The 24,654-nt window shown below is 42.2% G+C and overlaps 1 protein-coding gene and 1 pseudogene across 2 annotated transcripts; both read right to left on the minus strand.

The window, feature by feature from the left end:
- Positions 1 to 5,209: 5,209 nt before the first annotated feature.
- LOC311149955 (E3 ubiquitin-protein ligase TRIM35-like) lies at positions 5,210 to 6,075 on the minus strand (annotated as a pseudogene). The gene has a single exon. The product of its transcript is annotated as an E3 ubiquitin-protein ligase TRIM35-like (transcript).
- A 3,666-nt stretch (positions 6,076 to 9,741) lies between these two features.
- On the minus strand, positions 9,742 to 24,386 carry LOC311149785 (large neutral amino acids transporter small subunit 1-like; the record flags this gene model as incomplete). The annotated part of the gene is made up of 12 exons (XM_084187011.1): positions 9,742 to 9,851; positions 10,237 to 10,411; positions 11,819 to 11,968; positions 13,927 to 14,023; positions 14,196 to 14,299; positions 14,486 to 14,609; positions 15,017 to 15,061; positions 17,102 to 17,207; positions 22,357 to 22,482; positions 22,877 to 23,048; positions 23,192 to 23,589; positions 24,308 to 24,386. The coding sequence occupies 12 exons, from the start codon at positions 24,384 to 24,386 to the stop codon at positions 9,742 to 9,744; spliced, it is 1,686 nt and encodes a 561-aa protein (XP_084043137.1).
- Between the last annotated feature and the right edge of the window lie 268 nt (positions 24,387 to 24,654).

Here is a 24,654-nt window from a genome sequence, read left to right on the forward strand (position 1 = left end):
AAGGATATGGAAGGATATGAGTAAAGTGGAGGTAAACCTAAGCGTTGGGTAACAATGAAAGAGATAGCATCGCTGGAGGCATCAATTGAGTCGGTCTCCGCGTGTATAGGGGGTGGGACAAAGGAGCTATCTAAGGCAGGTTTAGCTGGGCTGGGGGGTCTACAGTGAAATAGTACAATTAGAAATAACCGAAACAACAATAAGCTAACCATGTTTGGGCTGAGGCTAAACATAAACAGGATGTAGTACCGTAAAAAGGAACAGTCCAGCAGACATCAGCTGTATAGCTGAGTTATCATAAGGTCCGGTGGTAAAGCACTAGTGAGTAAGAGGCCACGGCTAGCGTGTGCTAGCGGGCCGGGGCTAGCAGATGGATGGAATCTTCGTGGTTAACGTCGTAACCACATCAGACGATTTCGTCGGCAGACCAGTCGTGTAGGATCGGCGGGGCTCCGTGTCAACACTAGGTGGTCCCGTCCGGTTGACAGAGAGGTAGATAGCCGGGAGATGGGCCTAGCTCAGGATGATTAGCCAGACCACAGCGTCCATTTTGTTGCAGCTAGCTGGTAGCGATGAATCCGGAGTTAAAGGTCCAGTGATTCAGTGATTCCGGCGGAAAAACTGATATGTTCTGGGTCGATAACGCGCTGTGCAGACTGGCCGAATATCCGGTGATTAATGTCCAGTGATTAAAATTAATCCCGCAGAAAAAAATCCAATGTTCTGGGTGAAATACCGCTAGCTGTGGCTAATAGCAAGTAGCTAGTTAGCTGGCTAGCTAGTTTCAACTGGAGATTCTAGATAAAGGTAAGTCAATAATAGAATCCGTTCCACATTGAGTGAGGCGGGTTGCAGGAAAGTATATTTTGTAGAAGGATGAAATGTCTGATAGGGAAATATGTACGAAAAATACAAAAAACAGGGTATTTACAGGCTATTTACAGACACACGACAAAAACAGAACTGCACTACTACGCCATCTTGGATCTCTTCAACCGAACGCTGCTTGCACCCGCCCACCCGACTAGAATCACTACTCTCGACGGGTCTGACCTAGAGTATGTGGACAACTACAAATATCTAGGTGTCTGGTTAGACTGTAAACTCTCCTTCCAGACTCACATTAAGAATCTCCAATCCAAAGTTAAATCTAGAATCGGTTTCCTATTTCGCAACAAAGCCTCCTTCACTCATGCTGCCAAACATGCCCTCGTAAAACTGACTATCCTACCGATCCTTGACTTCGGCGATGTCATTTACAAAATAGCCTCCAACACTCTACTCAGCAAATTGGATGTAGTCTATCACAGTGCCATCCGTTTTGTCTCCAAAGCCCCATATAATACCCACCACTGTGACCTGTACGCTCTTGTTGGCTGGTCCTCACTACATATTCGTCGCCAAACCCACTGGCTCCAGGCCATCTATAAATCACTGCTAGGCAAATCCCCGCCTTATCTTAGCTCATTGGTCACCATAGCAACACCCACCCGTAGTCTGCGCTCCAGCAGGTATATCTCACTGGTCATCCCCAAAGCCAACACCTCCTTTGGCCGCAATTCCTTCCAGTTCTCTGCTGCCAATGACTGGAACAAATTGCAAAAATCTCTGAAGCTGGAGACACTTATCTCCCTCACTAACTTTAAGCATCAGTTGTCAGAGCACCTTACCGATCACTGCACCTGTACACAGCCCATCTGAAATTAGCCCGCCCAACTACCTCATCCCTATATTGTTATTTATTTTGGTCATTTGTACCCCAGTATCTCTATTTGCACATCATCTCTTGCACATCTATCATTCCAGTGTTAATACTAATTGTAATTATTTTGCACTATAGCCTATTTATTGCCTTACCTCCATAACTTGCTACATTTGCACACACTGTATATATATGTATTTCTGTTGTATTTTTGACTTTGTTTTGTTTTTCCCCATATGTAACTATGTGTTGTTGTTTTTATCGCACTGCTTTGCTTTATCTTGGCCAGGTCGCAGTTGTAAATGAGAACTTGTTCTCAACTGGTTTACCTGGTTAAATAAAGGTGAAATAAAAAAATAAAAATAAAAATCTATGCTGCAATAGTCTATGTGCCGGGGGCTATGGTCAGTCTGTTATATCTGGTATAATTATCCTGTCTTATCTGGTGTCCTGTGTGATCTTAGGTATGCTCCCTCTCCCTCTCCCTCTCCCTCTCCCTCTCCCTCTCCCTCTCCCTCTCCCTCTCCCTCTCCCTCTCCCTCTCCCTCTCCCTCTCCCTCTCCCTCTCCCTCTCCCTCTCCCTCTCCCTCTCCCTCTCTCTCTCTGTCTCTACCGCACCTGCTGTCTCGGCCTCTGAATGCTCGGCCATTTACTCCTTAGGTTCTGACCTGTTGCACCCTTTATAACCACTGTGATTATTATTTGACCCTGCTGGTCATCTAAGAATGATCTGGCCTTAATGGCCATGTACACTTACAATCTCCATTGCCCTTGTTTCCATACCCTAGATTAAAAGTGGTTTGATAAGGTTGTGCACAAGCACATTATAATCAATAACATATTGCCATAATGCCAATAAATAACAACATAAGGCATTGGCAAAAAATAATGAGAATTAATCTGTTAATTTCTGACTCTTTGGCTAATTTAAAGATCATAGAAGAAAACACAAATGCACAATGATGCTTACTATTTCCTGAAGTTCACTGATTTGACCTTCCATTTGATTTGATTTGATTGCCTTCCATTTGTTATACTTAAGTGTCAACTTTAGTGCCATATTCACATCAGAACTGTTAACATCACATTTCTCATACAGAGGGATTAGCTAAACATTATTTTACATTTATAAAAAAAATATGAATTCAACAGCTAGAATCTTATACAGAAAAAATGACCATTTGGGATGATAATTTTAAATGAAATAATCTTTTTTTACTATTATTATTGTTTTACTATTTTTAATTTTTTCCTTTTTTAAATTATATTTCCCTTCATTACTTTCCAACACCACCATCAATTACCCAATTGGAGTAAACTAGTGAACAACAACGCTTAGGCCTCTACTTCCAGCCCATACATACTATATACATTTTATGGACACAGTCAAATTCTACAATAATTATATTTTGTTTGTTTTTACTCCTGAACTTCCTCCGATCATTTTCATGATGTCCATCTGGTTTGCTTCTATATGCCATATTTTTCTAACTGTGCTCTTTCACAAAAGCTCTCAACCTATAACCTATGACTTTTCAGATCACCCAGTAGTGCTATCTGCAGGGTTAGCTCCAGGTAAATATTGCAATCCTTCAGCCATTCCTGGACCTGTGTCCAAAAACAAGCTACAAATGGACAGTACCAAAACAAATGATCTAATGATTCTGTATCCCCCATATAAATAACATTCTATTGGTAGCAAGAATTTTATATAATAATTTAAATTGAAAAATTCAAAGTTTTGAATCCGGTGTCATTTTGCATATCAATTCATAAACACTATGCCATGAAATCGGTACGTCAAAAATCTCTTCCAAACTATTTTGCAATCTACAGTGGGGAAAAAAAGTATTTAGTCAGCCACCAATTGTGCAAGTTCTCCCACTTAAAAAGATGAGAGAGGCCTGTCATTTTCATCATAGGTACACGTCAACTATGACAGACAAATTGAGAAGAAAGAAAATCCAGAAATTCACATTGTAGGATTTTTAATGAATTTATTTGCAAATTATGGTGGATAATAAGTATTTGGTCACCTAAAAAACAAGCAAGATTTCTGGCTCTCACAGACCTGTAACTTCTTCTTTAAGAGGCTCCTCTGTCCTCCACTCGTTACCTGTATTAATGGCACCTGTTTGAACTTGTTATCAGTATAAAAGACACCTGTCCACAACCTCAAACAGTCACACTCCAAACTCCACTATGGCCAAGACCAAAGAGCTGTCAAAGGACACCAGAAACAAAATTGTAGACCTGCACCAGGCTGGGAAGACTGAATCTGCAATAGGTAAGCAGCTTGGTTTGAAGATATCAACTGTGGGAGCAATTATTAGGAAATGGAAGACATACAAGACCACTGATAATCTCCCTCGATCTGGGGCTCCACGCAAGATCTCACCCCGTGGGGTCAAAATGATCACAAGAACGGTGAGCAAAAATCCCAGAACCACACGGGGGGACCTAGTGAATGACCTGCAGAGAGCAGGGACCAAAGTAACAAAGCCTACCATCAGTAACACACTACGCCGCCAGGGACTCAAATCCTGCAGTGCCAGACGTGTCCCCCTGCTTAAGCCAGTACATGTCCAGGCCCGTCTGAAGTTTGCTAGAGTGCATTTGGATGATCCAGAAGAGGATTGGGAGAATGTCATATGGTCAGATGAAACCAAAATAGAACTTTTTGGTAAAAACTCAACTCGTCGTGTTTGGAGGACAAAGAATGCTGAGTTGCATCCAAAGAACACCATACCTACTGTGAAGCATGGGGGTGGAAACATCATGCTTTGGGGCTGTTTTTCTGCAAAGGGACCAGGACGACTGATCCGTGTAAAGGAAAGAATGAATTGGGCCATGTATCGTGAGATTTTGAGTGAAAACCTCCTTCCATCAGCAAGGGCATTGAAAATGAAACGTGGCTGGGTCTTTCAGCATGACAATGATCCCAAACACACCGCCCGGGCAACAAAGGAGTGGCTTCGTAAGAAGCATTTCAAGGTCCTGGAGTGGCCTAGCCAGTCTCCAGATCTCAACCCCATAGAAAGTCTGTGTTGCCCAGCGACAGCCCCAAAACATCACTGCTCTAGAGGAGATCTCCATGGAGGAATGGGCCAAAATACCAGCAACAGTGTGTGAAAACCTTGTGAAGACTTACAGAAAACTTTTGACCTGTGTCATTGCCAACAAAGGGTATATAACAAAGTACTGAGAAACTTTTGTATTGACCAAATACTTATTTTCCACCATAATTTGCAAATAAATTCATTAAAAATCATACAATGTGACTTTCTGGATTTTTTTTCTCATTTTGTCTGTCATTGTTGACGTGTACCTATGATGCAAATTACAGGCCTCTCATCTTTTTAAGTGGGAGAACTTGCACAATTGGTGGCTGACTAAATACTATTTTTCCCCACTGTATATCATGGTTTTTGTCATCAACAGCCAGTCCAACAAGGAAGTATGGGTACGGTCTCTCAGTAAACGTGTCTTTGTGATTGTAGATATGTGTCATATCTTTGGGGTCGTAAAAGGACACCTCCCCACTGGTGAAGTCCAGCTACACTCAAATCTCACACTGGTCAGATCATCAGACACAGAGAGACAGAGGTTTGCAGTGTTGGGGTTTAGAATCACAGGAGTGTATTGGACCATCTTCATCTTCTCCCAGACTCTGAACTGCCTGTTTCCCAGGGGTTTGGCCACTTCGATAAGCGCTCCTGATACTAGCTGTGGACCCGGGAGTGTGTTGTTCTGGGTGTGTTTGTAGCTCATGAGTAATGTAAGGTCGTCTTTCTACAGGTCTTGTTCCAGAGAGGAGATCTGCTCCTGAATTCTCTCCATCTCTCTGGCAATATTCTTTCTCCTCTGCTGTTCTTCCTGCCTCAGCGCAGCCAGTCTGGCCTCCTTTTCCTCTCTAAGGAACTGGTGGAACTTCTCAAACTACTCCCTCATCTGCCTCGCTATGTCCACACATTGCTTCTTAATGTGGACCTCCATGCTTTAGTAGTTTTCTTGATTCTTTCAAAGACTCTCTAAGTTGTATTAAAGTTCTTCTTTTTGATCAAATGCAGTCTTTTTTAGTGCCAGATCCTCTCCTAGAGTGTCTCTCTCTCTAACTTCATAGCGAGATCATTCTGGTTGATCTTCCTCAGGATCTCCAGTGAGATCTTCACAGCTCCTTCATGGCTATAGGTGTTTACCATCTTCTCCACAGTATCTTGCCTGTCAGCATTCTCCAGACAGCTCTTAGGAATGGGAGACAAGCCATCTAACACGTTCATAGTCAGGTGCCACTGAAATCTCTTCAGGTAATCTGAGACCAAGCCATCCAGAGTGGCCAGCAGCAGCTCAGGGACAGGAGCAGGTGTCGCCATCGTAGATCACCCAGAAACTAGACTACAGGTAGTAAACTTTTAACTTTCACTTTTAACAGCTGCACTTGGAATTTACCGTTTGGATGGTAAAGTATCTCTTGGTAATTGTTTGGTCTGTTGGTATTTGTCAGGAGAAAAATTCCAGTTGTGTATCATGTTAAAAGTGAAAGTTATAAACAGTCCCTCTGTAATGAGGACTGATGGAACAAATTCACTCTCAATTTCGACAGTCCTGTCTTTATTTTCTTTGATCTTTATGCCGAACATACATTTACCCAAGCACTTTATCTTTATATAATTTATTTGTATTACACATTGTGTAGATATTGTTATTGCTATCATCTAATGTTGACGTTCCACCTAAGCTCCACCTCGATTTTAGTGACACATTAACCTTACATCTCAATGCTGCCTGAGGAAGACCTTTGGTCGAAAGGCGTCGCGCCATGCATAGCTGTATTTCCAGGCCATAGAGTTGGAGAGGCCACACCTTTGCATCTTTGCCATAATGGCATCCGTGACATCATGAGCAGTGCCATTGAGGACAATATCTATTTTAAAGTAGCACATTTCTTCTTCTTCTACTTCCATAAGTTTATTGACAGTCAGTAATCAAGGGTGCATACCACCACCTGGAGTGTGTTGTCTGAACAGACATGAAGCCCAGATATGGTGATTTACTGCCACCTGCAGTTATCAAATGTTTCCTCAGGAGGTTGGAATTATGGTATCCTTCCTTAACCCATAGGAAGTCCCACCCATTTGACTAATTCAAAATGGTAAAAGTCCTCAATGGCTCAGGCCATGCTAAAACAGGCTTTGTAGCAAGTGGGCCCACTATCCAAATCTATGAACCAAGACAATCTACCATCTTTAATATGATCCTCAGTGGATCTGCGACTGGCTTCAAATCACAGAGGCAGCATCCTCATTTCCTTTCCTAGCGGATATGAACTCCTCTCCCAGAACATGCCTCAATCTTATCACCGTTTGGGAATCAATGAACATAGAGTTCATTGCACCATGCCTTAGATACTAGCTTTGGAAATCAACACAGAAACAATAGCAAAAGGGAGCATATTACATAGAGTCTAGACTAATATTATCCAAACACTTCATATCAGATGATGGTCATGGAATACTGGGTATCGTGGTTGTTTTCCGAGACCCTCATATAGCCAATTTTGTTGTTTGGAGATATGTTATCTTGTTGTGCCATGCTTTTTAAAATTATTTTAGTGTGGGCGGCAGGTAGCTTAGTGGTTAAGAGCGTTGTGCCAGTAACCGAAAGGTTGCTGGTTCTAATCCCTGAGCCTACTAGGTGAAAAATCTGTTGATGTGCCCTTGAGCAAGGCACTTAACCCTAATTGCTCCTGTAAGTCACTCTGGATAAGAGTGTCTGCTAAATGACTGAAATGTCATTTAATGGTCCCTTACGCTCAGGGAATGTTTGTATGCTGCTGAGCTTTGCAATAGCTGACTTGGTTTCCCATGAAAGTTGTGCATAATAATACAAATCCTTATTTATTTGAACAAGACAAATGCTATAAAGTTGTTGACACATTCAATGCATTGCACCATCATGCTTTAGCTTGCAGTTATTTCCAGCATCACTCCCTAGATAGGCTTTAAAAATTAGCATGATAATACAATAAAATGTGTGAAATATGTGAAAGAAAAATGAGTTTATTAATTTCACAACAAAGACACAGGCCTTTTGAACAAAAATAGTTTAATGGTACATGTACGTACCCTACCCGCCATGGTCACTGACATTTAAATTACAATAGCTGACAGAGGTACAATTGTTTCTTCCGATTTCAAATTACAAACACGTTTTTTACCATAACATTCAATACAACCAAAGGCTTTACCGTACATAATAGGCAAGACTTTGTACACACCTGAACTATGTTGCGCGGTACATTTTGGGCCACAAAAATATGAAGGTACCCTGACAGTTTCTCCATATTTTATAATAATAGGAGCAGTTAACATTCTATACTGCATTGTGTCCCTAATTCAGTAACATGTACATGTTTGTGCTAATATTTTGTGCTAAAGACCCTCCAGAATTTCATTTAGGGCTCTAGTCCATCCATATCGTGGAAATGTAGTGCTAAAGCCCAACAAACATTTAAAGGCAATATTCCCACGTTGGCAGAGATAGCATTCACGGTAAACGCTGCATATGTCGGCTTAATCAGAAATTACCTTCACATTTCTAATGCGAAATCTGTAACGCTTCAGCGATATGGATTGTATAGAGCCCTTAGGTGTTTTTTGTTTTTCTTAGTTTTTTGGCTTGAACTGGTCTGGCTCGGGGTCAGAGAAGGTTTGGACTGGGGTAGGGAAAGATGATCTTAGATCTGTACTTACAGTAATCACTCATTTGAAAGAGAAAAAGACCCTTCAATATCCACTTATGATGCTCACAACATGACAAAGGTATGCATCAGTAGCAAAATTGTCATGTTGGCTGAATGTTGATATCACATTTCCTGCAAGGTATCTGTACAAATAAAAATAAAAAACATTTATCAAATGTATTCGCCGAATATAATGGTTTAAAATGTATGGAAACCGGTAGCAAGTTGAGACAAAGAAAATTGACAGGCTTAGTGCCATATTCATAACTGCTGGTATCGAATGACATAAAACAATGTTTACGAAGATATCGTAAAGGCATGGTTTGACGTAGGAACTGAGAGGTATACATGGCATTGGGTATCAATACAAGCAACTGACTTGTGTGACAACAATCTTAAGGCAACACATCAGAACAGAAATCACATCAGAAATCTACTTTGCACAAATGTGCTTCAAATAGTAATCTGTCGAATAAATTTGTTAATGATTTGAAAATGTTTCAAAGTGAATTTGAGAATGGGAAATAACTATGTGTTCCAAACAACGGATTTAAACTGCTTGTAGCAATACAGTGTAGAAATAAATAGATGTTAAAATAAAAATTGTAAATTGTTATCATGAGTGCAATAATGTTAAAGGAACATTACACTCCAAAATTAAGGTAGTTTACAGAATGTGTTGTATGAGTTACCTGAATAAATTAATGGGTTTCTCATAGATTGATGGCCATTGTGCAATCACATTAAGTAACCAGTAGCTAGTTCCTGCAACTACACTGTGTTAAATACATACCTTCAGTTAAAGTGGGGGTTAATAATTATATAATTCAAAAGTCAAATATGTAATTATCTTTAGTTAGATGAAGACCATTAAGACGAAGCACACGGTATTGTATGCATTATCAAAGATGTTTGGATGATTGTCTAGAGAACATATCAACACTTGATGGAAATATGACTTTGTTGATAGAAATAGATTTTCCTCTTTTTGTTAGCTTAATTCAGGCCTATTGAATACTGTGCAAAATAGGTTAAAACATATGAAACGTAAAAAAAAGGTTAGGTTAGGTCACATTTGAAAAAGTGTGAAAGCAAAATATGACTGGAAAGTGGAATTACTGGAATTGAATTGCTGGAGAGAGTAAAAAGAGACAATACAGTAAGAAAATTCATGTAAAATACAAAATATGTACACCGAAGCAATTTGAATAAACCCCTACTTTACCAAGAGTCATAGAACTCTGTAACAAAATCAACAATGAGGGTAAACATGTAATGTTCCAACTACAACATTGACTCAGTCATCCTTTGTTGTTTCGACTTCTTCAGCTACTTCGGCTGACTCCATCTCTTCACGTTCTTCTGGAACGGACATAAAAATCTTCTGGCAGAACAGAGTAAAGATCTCTGAAAATAGAAAACACCCATTTTGGTAGTCTAACACTCTGAAGGCCACATTTAATTTGCAGGAATGGAAAGATTACATGTAGAAACGTGTAAGTGTGACTATTTGAAATCACCTTAACCTGTACGATTGTTTTTCTTTCAAACCCTTATTTACTCTGTATGTTAAATTTCATTTGGGGGTAAACATGCAAACTTTGCATTTGAGTAAAAACGTAATACAAATCTATTTGACTGGATATTAACCTTAGACACAAAACAGCTTGTTACTATGTGCAAAAACACAAATGCTATATGCAAAAAAAAGAAAAAAACGGTCACAAATATCTCCAGCCTTGACTTCCCAGTACTGTACATACATATAGAGTTATGTGCATAGCCAGCTCACCTAGGATCTTCTTTACAACGTGGGGCTTCTTCCACTTATACCCCAGGAGATAGGCGGGGATACCAGTAAGGATGATCCCACTGCCTATCAGGCACTCAAAGGGAGCTGCCCAGAAGGACACCACGATCATGAAGACACAGCCCAGCACAAACACCACAGGGACCACCAACCAAATCTGCCATGGAAAATAAGATAAGATTCATGTACACAAACCCAACGGTTACTGGATGAAACAAAAATAAGCTTCATATCACTTAAAACATGCTATTGTGCTGCGGATGGAAAAATGTATTTTCGACTTCCTCCGGGAACATATTTTAATTGAGTAGGGCCGTTCTGCCGCCATAGGCGAGACCAAAAAATGGCCCCCCCACAAAACTAAAATAGTCCCAATAAGCAACATTTCGTTGAAAATACGTCTAAAATACGTATTTTACAGACGTTGAAATTAGGTTCAATTTAGGTTCTGAATTAAAGGTGAAAAGGTTTTTTCCGTATGTTAAGAAATACATATTTTCCAGGACGATGAAATCAAGCTAATTGTTGGTTCTGAATGAAAGTTGAAAATAATTCATTTGCAGACGTCTATGTTTGGGTCAAATCAAGGCTGGTCCAGACCGGACAAAATTAGAACCAAACATAGACATCTATGATTGGTTCAGATTTGGTTCGGACCGGACCAAAAACCAATGTATGTGGAAATCAAGGCCAGTCCTGAACTGCACCAAAAAAACATGTCCAAAAGGCGTTGGCCGTGCGTCGGCCGTGCTTACTGAGGTGTAGCCTACAGTGTTGCCTGAAATTTTATTTCATGAATGCCCATCTATGTGGTAAGCCTACCGTTTGTAAAACACCAAAAAACGACATCCGGACAGGACCAACAAAAGATGCCCAAAAGACGTCGGCTCGTGATTACTGGGGTTTAGCCTACCATTTACATTTCCATTTACATCATTTAGCAGACGCTCTTATCCAGAGTGACTTACCATGTCGGCCACAATGGAATTTTATGAATGCCCATCCATGTGGTAGGCCCACCGTTTGTAAAACAGGCCATTGCATTGGCTTTTTTAGTCCTGATGCCTGTGACTAATCAATTTGGCTATTTAAGCACTGAATATCAGCTACCCAACTTTATCAGGAGTTATCGCAAGCCTATTTACAGTGTGGTTACACAGCGGGAAATGCAGAAGTAATTTTATTTTTCACTATGATCAGCTTGTCAAAAATTGACAGATCCAAACTTGAAACCACTGATCATGACAATGGGTTGAAACTCCTGGACAACAGCTGTGATTGTTCATTACATATTGTCCATTTTACTTTGACCTGTCCTGTTTTTAGGATATGTTGTTTGTTAACATGACAGCACATGTTTTATTTGATTGAGCGCCATTTAGGTTAGGCTGATCGAAGAAACCTGCATGATGTAAAAAGTGTCCATCTCATTACATTGTCATACATTTGATCTCCAGCCTGTAGGCTACAGAAAAAGCCACATACTCTTTCTACCGTATCCTATATATTTTTCCAATGTCTTTTCAATGTCTTGTGCTCATAGGGCTGTGTACAGTAACAGTACCTTGATGGGCCTCCTGAGCTCTGGCTTGGTCCAGCGGAGCCACAGCAAGCCGGCGATGGCCATGCCCACACACAGCCAGGTAAAGAAGCTGAACAGGTTGATGACCGAGAAGATGTCCTTGGACAGGGCGTAAAGCATGGACAGGAAACACTGCAGGGAGAGGAATCATATAGACATTGGGCTCATGTATTAAGCCTAATTCATAGTCTCATTTTGTGATAGCTAATTGGTGTTCTCCTGCTGAATAAGTACGTAGACTATAAATTTGCGTTTACTTTAAACGTTTACTCCACACCCAACTTTTTTTCAGTGAAAGGTTACCATTATAATGCTGTAAATGTTCCACTTTGATGATGATAAAAAAAATATATTGCAATGGGAATAACTGCTATTCTGTTGCTATGTAAGATGTTTAGATGTACAGCGCATTCAGAAAGTATTCAGACCCCTTGACTTTTTCCACATTTTGTTACGTTACAGCCTTATTCTAAAATTGATTAAATTGTTTTTTCCCCCCTCATCAATCTACACACAATACCCCATAATGACAAAGCAAAAACTGGTTTTTAGAAATGTTAGCAAATGTATTAAAAATAAAAAACTGAAATATGACATAAGTATTCAGACCCTTTACTCAGTACTTTGTTGAAGCACCTTTGGCAGCGATTACAGCCTCAAGTTTTCTTGGGTATGACGCTACAAGCTTGGCACACCTATATTTGGGGAGTTTCTCCCATTCTTCTCTGCAGATCCTCTCAACCTCTGTCAGGTTGGATGGGTAGCGTCCCTGCACAGCTATTAAGTCCAGGCTCTGGCTTGGCCACTCAAGGACATTCAGAGACTTGTCCCGAAGCCACTCCTGCATTGTCTTGGCTGTGTTCTTAGGGTCGTTGTCCTGTTGGAAGGTAAACCTTCGCCCCAGTCTGAGGTCCTGAGTGCTCTGGAGCAGGTTTTCATCAAGGATCTCTCTGTACTTTGCTCCGTTCATCTTTTCCTCAATCCTGACTAGTCTCCCAGTCCCTGCTGCTGAAAAACACCCCCACAGCATGATGCTGCCACCACCATGCTTCACCATAGGCCAAAAACTTCAATCTTGGTTTCATCAGACCAGAGAATCTTGTTTCTCATGGTCTGAGAGTCTTTAGGTGCCTTTTGGAAAACTCCAAGCGGGCTGTCATGTGCCTTTTACTGAGGAGTGGCTTCCATCTGGCCACTCTACCATAAAGGCCTGATTGGTGGAGTGCTGCAGAGATGGTTGTCAGTTTGGCCGGGCGGCCAGCTCTAGGAAGAGTCTTGGTGATTCCAATCTTCTTCCATTTAAGTCCCCTGTAGCTCAGTTGGTAGAGCATGGTGCTTGCAACGCCAGGGTTGTTGGTTCCTTTCCCACGGGGGGCCAGTATGAAAACTGTATGCACTCACTAACTGTAAATCGCTCTGGATAAGAGCGTCTGCTAAATGACTAAAATGTAAATGTAATGGAGGCCACTGTGTTCTTGGGGACCTTCAATGCTGCAGATATGTTTTGGTACCCTTCCCCAGATCTGGGTCTTGACACAATCCTGACTCGCAGCTCTACGGACAATTCCTTCGACCTCATGGCTTGGTTTTTGCTCTGACATGCACTGTCAACTGTAGAACCTTATATAGACAAGTGTGTGCCTTTCCAATTCATGTCAAATCAATTTAATTAAGTCTGTTGTAGAAACATCTCAAGGATGATCAATGAAAACAGGATGCACCTGAGCTCAATTTCGAGTCTCATAGCAAAGGGTCTGAATACTTATGTAAATAAGGTATTTCTGTTTATTTTTTATTTTCTGTTTTTCTGTTAGTCATTATGGGGTATTGTGTGTAGATTGACGAGGGAAAAAATTATTTAATCAATTTTAGAATAAGGCTGTAAAGTAACAAAATGTGGAAAAGGTCAAGGGGTCTGAATACTTTCCGAATGCACTGTATCCACAAACTAATTATCTGTGCCAGATTGACTTGAGTTGATGACTATGATTATAGCCTTTCCCAATTCTGGGTTCTCAAATGTAAAATTCTGTCTAACCAAGGATGGCATTACATTTGAGACCAATTCAGGGACCAATGGCAGTACTCACTGTGAAAATTAGAGAGGGCACTGGGGTGAAGAGGTCAGTGTGGACCAATCCCAGTGCAGCAGGGAGCTGACCCTCTCGAGCGCCAGCATAAAACAGCCTATGAGAAGAGGCAGACGAACCCTGATGATTGAGTGTTGTGCAGTTGTGCAGCATTTTGATACAATCTCTAGGCTTTCATTAAAGTATCAAAGGACTGAAATAAAAACACACAGATACACACACTACACACACTCTTTGTCAAGTTATCTGTGTTTTGATTAGATACAGACCGTGCAGAGGTGAACAGGCTTCCGTTGACAGCTCCGAAGCAGGACAGGCCCACAAAGACAGGGATGAGCCAGGACATCACACCAAGATGGTATTCCCCAAAGATCTACAATGGGAAAGCACTACCATTGAATACTCTAATTCCAATTCAACCTCTCAATGTATTATCTTTACTATTATTATGTTGTCCCCTGTTACCTTTTTGTTAGCAAAATAAATGGCAGGAACTAAGCTAATATGAGCTCACTGTTTTCCTGCTCCAAAACGTGATCTTTAATAAAGCCATCCTTACCACAGCTACTGCCTCGGACTCAACCATCACACTCGGGGGGATAGTGGTGAAGTAGGCCAGGTTGGTCAGTACGTACACCACGGTCACAATGGGCATGGAGATAATGATGGACAGGGGCAGGTTTCTGGAACCAAGGTCATCAGTTAAAGATCATGTCATTGGGGGCTCTCATAATGTGTCAGCCAATCAAATTTGAGGTTATCAGAGTCAACTGTGTGACTTGATCTAATATTTGTTTTTAATTTCATGCAATTTCATGACTGTATTCAATGTGATTATACTATTACATTATAAGAGTGTGATATTTGATAAATACTGTATATTAGATTAGTAGTACTGTGATTTGTCTTGCTATCTAAAATGTCCCATGGTTCAGCCCATGCTTCATCACCTCCATACAGTCAATCAAGTGCAATTAAGTCCAATCAAAATGTAAGAGGAGAATCATACACATAATGATAGACATATTTACAGGGTAGTTGTGGTAACTCTGTACAATCCTCAACAAAACCTTCATCACACATAAGTCACCTCTCTGGATTGATCATTTCCTCTGTCACGTAATTCAGGTAATTCCTAAAGGAGAGGAAACAGAACATGATCCTTTATATTCCAACATATTATACATTACAGCATCTAATATTAGATACGTTTAGATTAGTAGCATAGCATCAACCTTCTATAGGCTACACACTGGAATTATATCTACACTGCTCAAAATAATAAAGGGAACACTTAAACAACACAATGTAACTCCAAGTCAATCAAACTGTCCACTTAGGAAGCAACACTGATTGACAATAAATGTCACATGCTGTTGTGCAAATGGAATAGACAACAGGTGGAAATTATAGGCAATTAGCAAGACACCCCCAATAAAGGACTGGTTTTGCAGGTGGTGACCACAGACCACTTCTCAGTTCCTATGCTTCCTGGTTGATGTTTTGGTCACTTTTGAATGCTGGCGGTGCTTTCACTCTAGTGGTAGCATGAGACGGAGTCTACAACCCACACAAGTGGCTCAGGTAGTGCAGCTCATCCAGGATGGCACATCAATGCAAGCTGTGGCAAGAAGGTTTGCTGTGTCTGTCAGCGTAATGTCCAGAGCATGGAGGCGCTACCAGGAGACAGGCCAGTACATCAGGAGACATGGAGGAGGCCGTAGGAGGGCAACAACCCAGCAGCAGGACTGCTACCTCCGCCTTTGTACAAGGAGGAGCAGGAGGAGCACTGCCAGAGCCCTGCAAAATGACCTCCAGCAGGCCACAAATGTGCATGTGTCTGCTCAAACGGTCAGAAACAGACTCCATGAGGGTGGTATGAGGGCCCGACGTCCACAGGTGGGGGTTGTGCTTACAGCCCAACACTGTGCAGGACGTTTGGCATTTGCCAGAGAACACCTAGATTGGCAAATTCGCCACTGGCACCCTGTGCTCTTCACGGATGAAAGCAGGTTCACACTGAGCACATGTGACAGACGTGACATAGTCTGGAGACGCTGTGGAGAACGTTCTGCTGCCTGCAACATCCTCCAGCATGACCGGTTTGGCGGTGGGTCAGTCATGGTGTGGGGTGGCATTTCTTTGGGGGGCCGCACAGCCCTCCATGTGCTCGCCAGAGGTAGCCTGACTGCCATTAGGTACCGAGATGAGATCCTCAGACCCCTTGTGAGACCATATGCTGGTGTGGTTGGCCCTGGGTTCCTCCTAATGCAAGACAATGCTAGACCTCATGTGGCTGGAGTGTGTCAGCAGTTCCTGCAAGAGGAAGGCATTGATGCTATGGACTAGCCCGCCCGTTCCCCAGACCTGAATCCAATTGAGCACATCTGGGACATCATGTCTCGCTCCATCCACACCACAGACTGTCCAGGAGTTGGCGGATGCTTTAGTCCAGGTCTGGGAGGAGATCCCTCAGGAGACCATCCGCCACCTCATCAGGAGCATGCCCAGGCGTTGTAGGGAGGTCATACAGGCACGTGGAGGCCACACACACTTCTGAGCCTCATTTTGACTTGTTTTAAGGACATTACATCAAAGTTGGATCAGCCTGTAGTGTGGTTTTCCACTTTAATTTTGAGGGTGACTCCAAATCCAGACCTCCATGGGTTGATAAATTTGATTTCCATTGATAATTTTTGTGTGATTTTGTTGTCAGCACATTCAACTATGTAAAGAAAAAAGTATTTAATAAGATTGTTTCATTCATTCAGATCTAGGATGTATTATTTTAGTATTCCCTTAATTTTTTTGAGCAGTGTATATTATATAACTAGCATCCTATGATCAGTTTGTGTCCACATTCTGATTGTGTAGGTAGACAGTCAAAACACATGCTGTCACTGTTGTCACTGTAATAGACATGTTTTTAATACCATGTGTAGACGCATCGAACCCTCATCAGATCATCTTGATTAACGAAAGTCATATGATAATTCCAGGGTCGTATTCACTAGGCACAAAATAGAAGCAAACGGAAGCAAACTATCTGAAATTGTCCAATAAGAAGGGCTTGTTTACACTTTCCATTGCATACGGCTTTGAAACATTTTGCTATGTTGGAACCTAATACGACTCAGGTGTAAACATGCCCTATGTGGTGTTGCAAAGGCCTTACCAGCCACCAAAAGCAAAGAGTCCACTGTACAGAGCCAACACAATGTTGTCGACTCCCCATTTGCTGCCTTCAAATGCTAATTCTGGTGTCAGGTATGGCACATCACCTGTTTAGACACATACAAGAAAGCAGCATAAGATGTCACTACTTGGCTAAAGGGACTGACTCCAACGAACAATGAACTGAGAATATAAACAGTATATTATATGCACGGATGTTTGCTGCATGGAATATGGTAGACACACACACGTGTACACACACACACACGTGAGCGCGTGCCCACCCCTCCCCAACGTTTTAATATGAAGCCATATAAAATCACAATTGTTGTGATGATTTGGCCTAATATATTTTGCTGTTGCACACATGCTATGTATGATTACATTTGCCTGATAGACATGACATTTTGAAAAATAAATGAAAGAAAATAGCTTTTTTTGACACAGGCTGCACCCTCCAAACACCTAACCCTGGGTTAGTCCATCTGCCATTGATGCACTGAGAACATAATAATGTTTGGGAGTTTACATTTTAAAATGAGGAGGGAGACCTTTTCGATGATAACAAACATCTATCCACTCAATTATTCACCGAATATCCAGGCCAGTGAAAAGCCTACTATAGAGGCCTACATCAGAAAGGGAAGATGCTGTCAGGATTGGAAAATGGAAAATGTTTGTTTTCTAATCCACTGTCTACCTGTTCATTTTAGTTGTAAATGACAGCGCTTCCATTGCTAGGATTGCCAGAGAAGAACTGCTTTGTGTATTTTCCCTCCCTCCCTACCTCCCTCTCCCTCTCCCTCTCCCTCTCCCTCTCCCCTCTATCTCTCTCTCTCTCTCTCTCTCTCTCTCTCTCTCTCTCTCTCTCTCTCTCTCTCTCTTTCTCTCTTTCTCGCTCGTCCCTGAACAAGCAGAAGGCTGCATACCATGGAAGAGTTTAGTCCTTGTTGACCATGTTGGAATAAATTAACGTCATCTCGTGAGGCAAACAATGAGACTCGTATGAGTTGTGGCTATTTGTGGTCATCCAGGCCTACATCAAAGGTGCAGTTGCGATAAGATGAAAAGAGGGTTTACAACATTGCAAAATGGCAATCTCATCAAGATTTTAAAAAAAAATGTTTTGTGCTGATTTTGAACTCAACACGATAGTCTACTTTGCATATTTTCAAGCATATATTTGGAGAAAAGTGGTGCAAAATATACTAACTTGCTTTGTAATAGACACCACATGTTCTTTAGAGTAGTACACGCCCCCATTCACATCGACAGGGCTGTAGTGGAGCGGGTCGAGAGTTTCAAGTTCCTTGGTGTCCACATCACCAACAAACAATCATGGTCCAAACATACCAAGACAGTCGTGAAGAGGGAACGACAAAAATTATTCCCCCTCAGCAAACTGAAAAGATTTGGCATGGTCCCCCAAAAAGTTATACAGGTGCACCATCGAGAGCATCCTGACCAGTTGCATCACCGCCTGGTATGGTAACTGCTCGGCATCCGTCCGTAAGGTGCTACAGAGGGTAGTGCATACGGCCCAGTATATCACTGGGGCCAAGCTTCCTGCCATCCAGGACCTATATACTAGGCGGTGTCAGAGGAAGGCCCAAAAAATTGTCAAAGACTCCAGTCAACCAACCTCTCTGCTACCACATGGCAAGCGGTACCGGAGCGCCATGTGGTAGCACCTCATGGCGCTCCTTTGTTTTTACACTGCTGCTACTCGCTGTTTATTATCTATGCATAGTCACTTTACCCCTACATACATGTACAAATTACCTCAACTAACCTGTACCCCCGCACATTGACTCGGTACTGGTTCCCCCTGTATATAGCCTCATTATTATTATTTTATTGTGTTGCTTTTTGTTTTATTTTTTACTTTCGTTTATTTAGTAAATATTTTCTTAAATCTATTTCTTGAACTGCATTGCTGGTTAAGGGCTTGTAAGTAAGCATTTCATGGTAAGGTCTACACCTGTTGTATTCGGTGCATGTGACAAATAACATTTGATTTGATTTGAGTATGCAGTGCTGATTGCTGATCTCTCTATCACTGCTCCCTGGTGTGCACAATATACAGTGGGGAGAACAAGTATTTGATACACTGCCGATTTTGCAGGTTTTCCTACTTACACAGCATGTAGAGGTCTGTAATTTTTATCATAGGTACACTTCAACTGTGAGAGACGGAATCTAAAACAAAAATCCAGAAAATCACATTGTATGATTTTTAAGTAATTCATTTGCATTTTATTGCATGACATAAGTATTTGATACATCAGAAAAGCAGAACTTAATATTTGGTACAGAAACCTTTGTTTGAAATTACAGAGATCATACGTTTCCTGTAGGTCTTGACAAGGTTTGCACACACTGCAGCAGGGATTTTGGCCCACTCCTCCATACAGACCTGCTCCAGATCCTTCAGGTTTCGGAGCTGTCGCTGGGCAATACGGACTTTCAGCTCCCTCCAAAGATGTTATATTGGGTTTAGGTCTGGAGACTGGCTAGGCCACTCCAGGACCTTGAGATGCTTCTTACGGAGCCACTCCTTAGTTGCCCTGGCTGTGTGTTTCGGGTCGTTGTCATGCTGGAAGACCCAGCCACAACCCATCTTCAATGCTCTTACTGAGGGAAGGAGGTTGTTGGCCAAGATCTCGCGATACATGGCCCCATCCATCCTCCCCTCAATACGGTGCAATCGTCCTGTCCCCTTTGCAGAAAAGCATCCCCAAAGAATGATGTTTCCACCTCCATGCTTCACGGTTGGGATGGTGTTCTTGGGGTTGTACTCATCCTTCTTCTTCCTCCAAACACGGCGAGTGGAGTTTAGACCAAAAAGCTATATTTTTGTCTCATCAGACCACATGACCTTCTCCCATTCCTCCTCTGGATCATCCAGATTGTCATTGGCAAACTTCAGACGGGCCTGGACATGCGCTGGCTTGAGCAGGGGGACCTTGCGTGCGCTGCAGGATTTGAATCCATGATGGCGTAGTGTGTTACTAATGGTTTTCTTTGAGACTGTGGTCCCAGCTCTCTTCAGGTCATTGACCAGGTCCTGCCATGTAGTTCTGGGCTGATCCCTCAGCTTCTTCATGATCATTGATGCCCCACGAGGTGAGATCTTGCATGGAGCCCCAGACCGAGGTTGATTGACCGTCATCTTGAACTTCTTCCATTTTAGAATAATTGCGCCAACAGTTGTTGCCTTCTCACCAATAGTTCTATAGTTTGGGTAGCACCAGTGATTTAAGTAAGTAATGTCATCTAAAACAAAAATCTGTTTCCATTACGTGGAACTGTGTCCAGAATTGAAGTAGATTCAAGTAAATGTTTTAGTACCGAATATTGAGCTAATAAGCCAGCACCAACTTTTTGAAGGCCCTAGCAGATTTGTTAAACAACAGGTTTCATATTTTTATTAGTTTATGTCCCAGGGACAGTTTGTACAGAACTGTATGTCAATGCAACAGGTCAAAATGACAATGATTACAAGAGAGGGGCTCTCATTACGGCCCATCAAGGGTTGTAATTCTAATTTTATTTGTTATTTTGATTTAACAGGCAGTGTTGTTGTTTTTTGGGATGCATGAATCACAATGATAGTCATGTGTCCAAAGGGGGAATTACCAGTCCCCTGGGGCCCTTTGGTAAATATGCAAATCGATGAAGGAAAAAATATATGTTGGTAATAGTTGACAGTTACTCCAAATGGATTGAAGTTTTCCCCACCTCTAGTTTTATATGAAGAAGTGTATTGCTGTTGTTGTGTTTGTTTTTGTCTTGCTTCAATACAAATCTCACCAGATTGGGTCTGCTGGATGGTCGAGATTTCTCCCTAAGGATTCGCCCTCTGACTCCCTGACCCTGTAACTCTGCGGTGAGATCCCCAAGATGATAGGGGAGTATAAGCACATTTTGGGGGGGGGGAAATGGTTTCAACTGTGTGGTGTTATTCTCTTTGACATTTGTCTTAGAAATCTGTATTAAGAATATTGGTAGTAGTAATCATTTGTGCCGGCAGGGAGGGGGGTGGTCAACCATGCCCGTAATTAATTTAGGCTTATCCAAAATTGTTTATTTGGGGTATCAGGTTGATTGTGGAGGTCTGCACACAGCAAAATAAATTGTAATTTAGACTAAGAATGCACTGATACAGATCTGTCATTAACATGCCACTCGTGACAAAAGCTCCAGCTGAAATGTCATTGCCAGAATCCATCAATGAAATTGTGTAATGAAGCATATGTGTAACTGTATGAAGCGAAGGTCTTAAGTTAAAACATTCTACTGCAATGGTTTTACAAGTACAACCCAGAATGATTGTACAACCCAGAATGATTGTACAACCCAGAATGATTGTACAAGCCAGAATGAAGGGTTTGAAAGTGTCTGTGGTTTAAAGTGTTGATTTTGTTTACTTATTACATACTACTTTGATTGTAGAATTTAGCTTTATTATGATGATTATGAATGAAATTAGATTCACTCCCGTTAATAGAAGTATTACCTTTATTATTACTTATTATAATGATGTATTTTGATATAGAAGCTAAAATCTAATCCTCACTATCAGTATCTGCAATTTGGCAGTACGCCCAGACCCTTGTTTTGAGAACGAAAGATATCTAAATTTCAAGGTCTCAGCTTAGAGAGAGGTATTGGTCTGTCACATGCATGACCCAGTATTGGTCGGTCACATGAATGAAGCAAACTTTTATGATTAATTAATTATGAATGATGAATAAGCTAAATCATGCAAATATAACTTGTCTGTATATAAGAGAACTAACGGGACTGCCCCGGTGGAGCTCCTGATCGATATATGTACTTCGTGCATTGAGTTGGTTGGAACCTCTCCAGTGCGCTGATAATAAAGAATTATTCATTTAAGATTGACTTCGAGTGTCCCTGTGTAGAATTTCCACGACAGCACAATGTATCTCAGATGGGTGGGTTGTCTTTAAATACAAAGCTATTTTGCTAAGAATTCATGAGGGTGCAGACGGTTTAGCTATATCGCAGATAGTAGGCTATAAAAATATCAAAGTAATTTTCAGCTTCACTTTAGTATTTTATAAAGAGATTATTACGAAAACACTGGATAATACACATAACTAGCTAAGTCGTGGTGAAATATGTATAACAAGCACTAACCTATAGACAGGATGAGAGTATGTGTCAGACATGTGTCAGACTTACCAACACAGACACCGGTACATGTGTGTGCTTGGTGTGTGGCCTTACCTGTGCCGATCTGAATGAAGCCGAAGATGATGATGATGATCAGGGCCAGGAGCTTGGACGCAGTGAACAAGTCCTGGACCTTGGTGGCAGCCCGCACGCTGATGCAGTTCACAAAGGTCAACGATGCTGACCGAGGGAAACACAGGGTAGAACATGATTGTCCCTCATGTAAATTGCATGTTTATGTTTTTATTATTATTTTATTGATGTCATTTGTTATTTAAAAATAAATATACAGTAGAAGTGAGATAACATCAGTGGGGGAAAACAGTCCCTTAACGGCAGGGAGAGTAAAAAAATAAACACAAAAAGGAGGCCTGCAAAATAATAATTTTGTGAATACAGAAGTAGTAGCGGTAACAAATATTAAATCACGCAGCTGGCTAAGAAACACCTGTTTGGTTGATGTGTGTTGCAGTATGTGTCAGTATTTGTATAGTTCACTAATAATTTTTGTAAAAGTATTATCTCTGCAATGTACAGGCCACCCGATTCCGGAGGTAATGCTGGTTATACTCACTGAGGCAGAGACAAGCGATGAGCTTGGCGGCACTGTCGGGCACACTGCAGTTTGGGTAGAGGGGCTTCAGCAGGTAGGTGGCGAACACCAGCGACACCACGTACTGGGAGGATGGCCTGATGATCAGCATCTCCACCCACAGTTTGAGGAAGGCAGCCAGCTCACCGTACACCTACAATACAACTTTATTCGTCCAACTGTGAACAACAGTTTTGGCTTCTGCTCGTTTCTCAAGCCCCCCAGATATCACACAGACACACACAAACACGTACACAAACACAACCCCCAACAGAACCACCACACCCCCACACACACCTCCAGGATGTAGGTGTAGTCTCCTCCTGACTTGGTGATGGTGGTACCCAGCTCGGCGTAGCATAGGGCGCCCATGGTGGACACCACGCCACACACGGCCCACACCACCAGCGAAAGACCGGCCGAGCCCGCCTCCTTCACCACCCCGGTGGGCGTGATGAAGATGCCCGAGCCGATGATGGTGCCAATGATCATGCCCACGCCGTTGAAGAGCGTGATGCTGCGCTTCAGTTCAATCTTGCCGCCTGCCACCTTGGCTGGGGAGGAGGCCTCTGCGGTAGGGGTGGTGGCTTCCACGGCGTCGGCAGCCGTAGGGGTAGGGGTGGATGGAGACGGAGGCTTGGATGGAGGCTTGTCCAGCGACGGAGGCTTGTCAGGGTTGTCCGGAACTGCCTCAGCTGCAGGAGGAGGGGGAAAAGGTAGGGGGAGGAGAGGGTGACAGGGTGGGAAAGAAAGAGGGGGACAGGGTAGAGTTCATGAGAAGGGATTGCTGGCACTCTCCTTTTGATGATAGTTCAGGAGTTGAGCAGCACATTTACTTTAAATGGTCCTGGATTGTAAATAGACTAAACAGATGGGGAAGGAATTGATAAGCTATGCCATGAGGGGAAAGTAGGATAATGCAAGCACCATGACTTCTATTGGATGCTTATGGAGATCTGTGGTTTATAACAAAGATGCCATCAGATGAATGCCAAGTTGACTAATACCACACCAGGGTATCTTCGAACCTGCTTACCAAGACAGACTAGACCTCATTAACGCATCAATGCAGAGATGTTGTGTGTGTGTGTGTGTGTATAAACTGTGATAGGCCTTTCAGACACAGATGAATTTCACAAGTCAAAACATATCCCCACTCTTAACCTCTCAGTAGACCTGAAGCAAATCACGGCATTAGAAAACACTAGCTAACCCCCATACCACCTCAATATGTAATAGCCTGATATCTGTGCATGACCAAATACATATACAGTACATGTACATCCATATATAAATGCATGCATACATTGCTGCACCAGATCATGCATTACCCTATGAGTGACTGATGCAACTCTGCACCATGTGGTGGCTAGGCTACAGCATGTGTGTGTTGTGCTGTAGCGGTGTACCTACCCTCCATCTTCTCCTGGTCCTCGGCTGCCTTCTTCAAGCTCTCCTGGCTGCTCCATGGTTTCAGCTCCGGCTCTGCCATCCTGTTGTTTGTTTCGCCCCCTTCTCTATCACCCTCCTCCCTTTTTTGCTCTCTTCCTCCTAGCTAGGCTTCCCTCACAGTGTCTCTATCTCTCACACACTCTCTGTCTCTATCTCTCACACACTCTCTGTCTCTATCTCTCACACACTCTCTGTCTCTTTCTCACACACACCCTCCCTCTGTTTCTCTCCTCCACTCTCTGTCTCCCTCTTTTTCTCCTGCACACGCTCTCTCTCTCTCTCTCGTCCCCCTTGTCTCCCTCTCTCCG

The sequence above is a fragment of the Coregonus lavaretus genome (genome assembly GCF_964263955.1).
Source record: "Coregonus lavaretus genome assembly, chromosome: 22".
Classification (NCBI taxonomy): Eukaryota; Metazoa; Chordata; class Actinopteri; order Salmoniformes; family Salmonidae; genus Coregonus; species Coregonus lavaretus.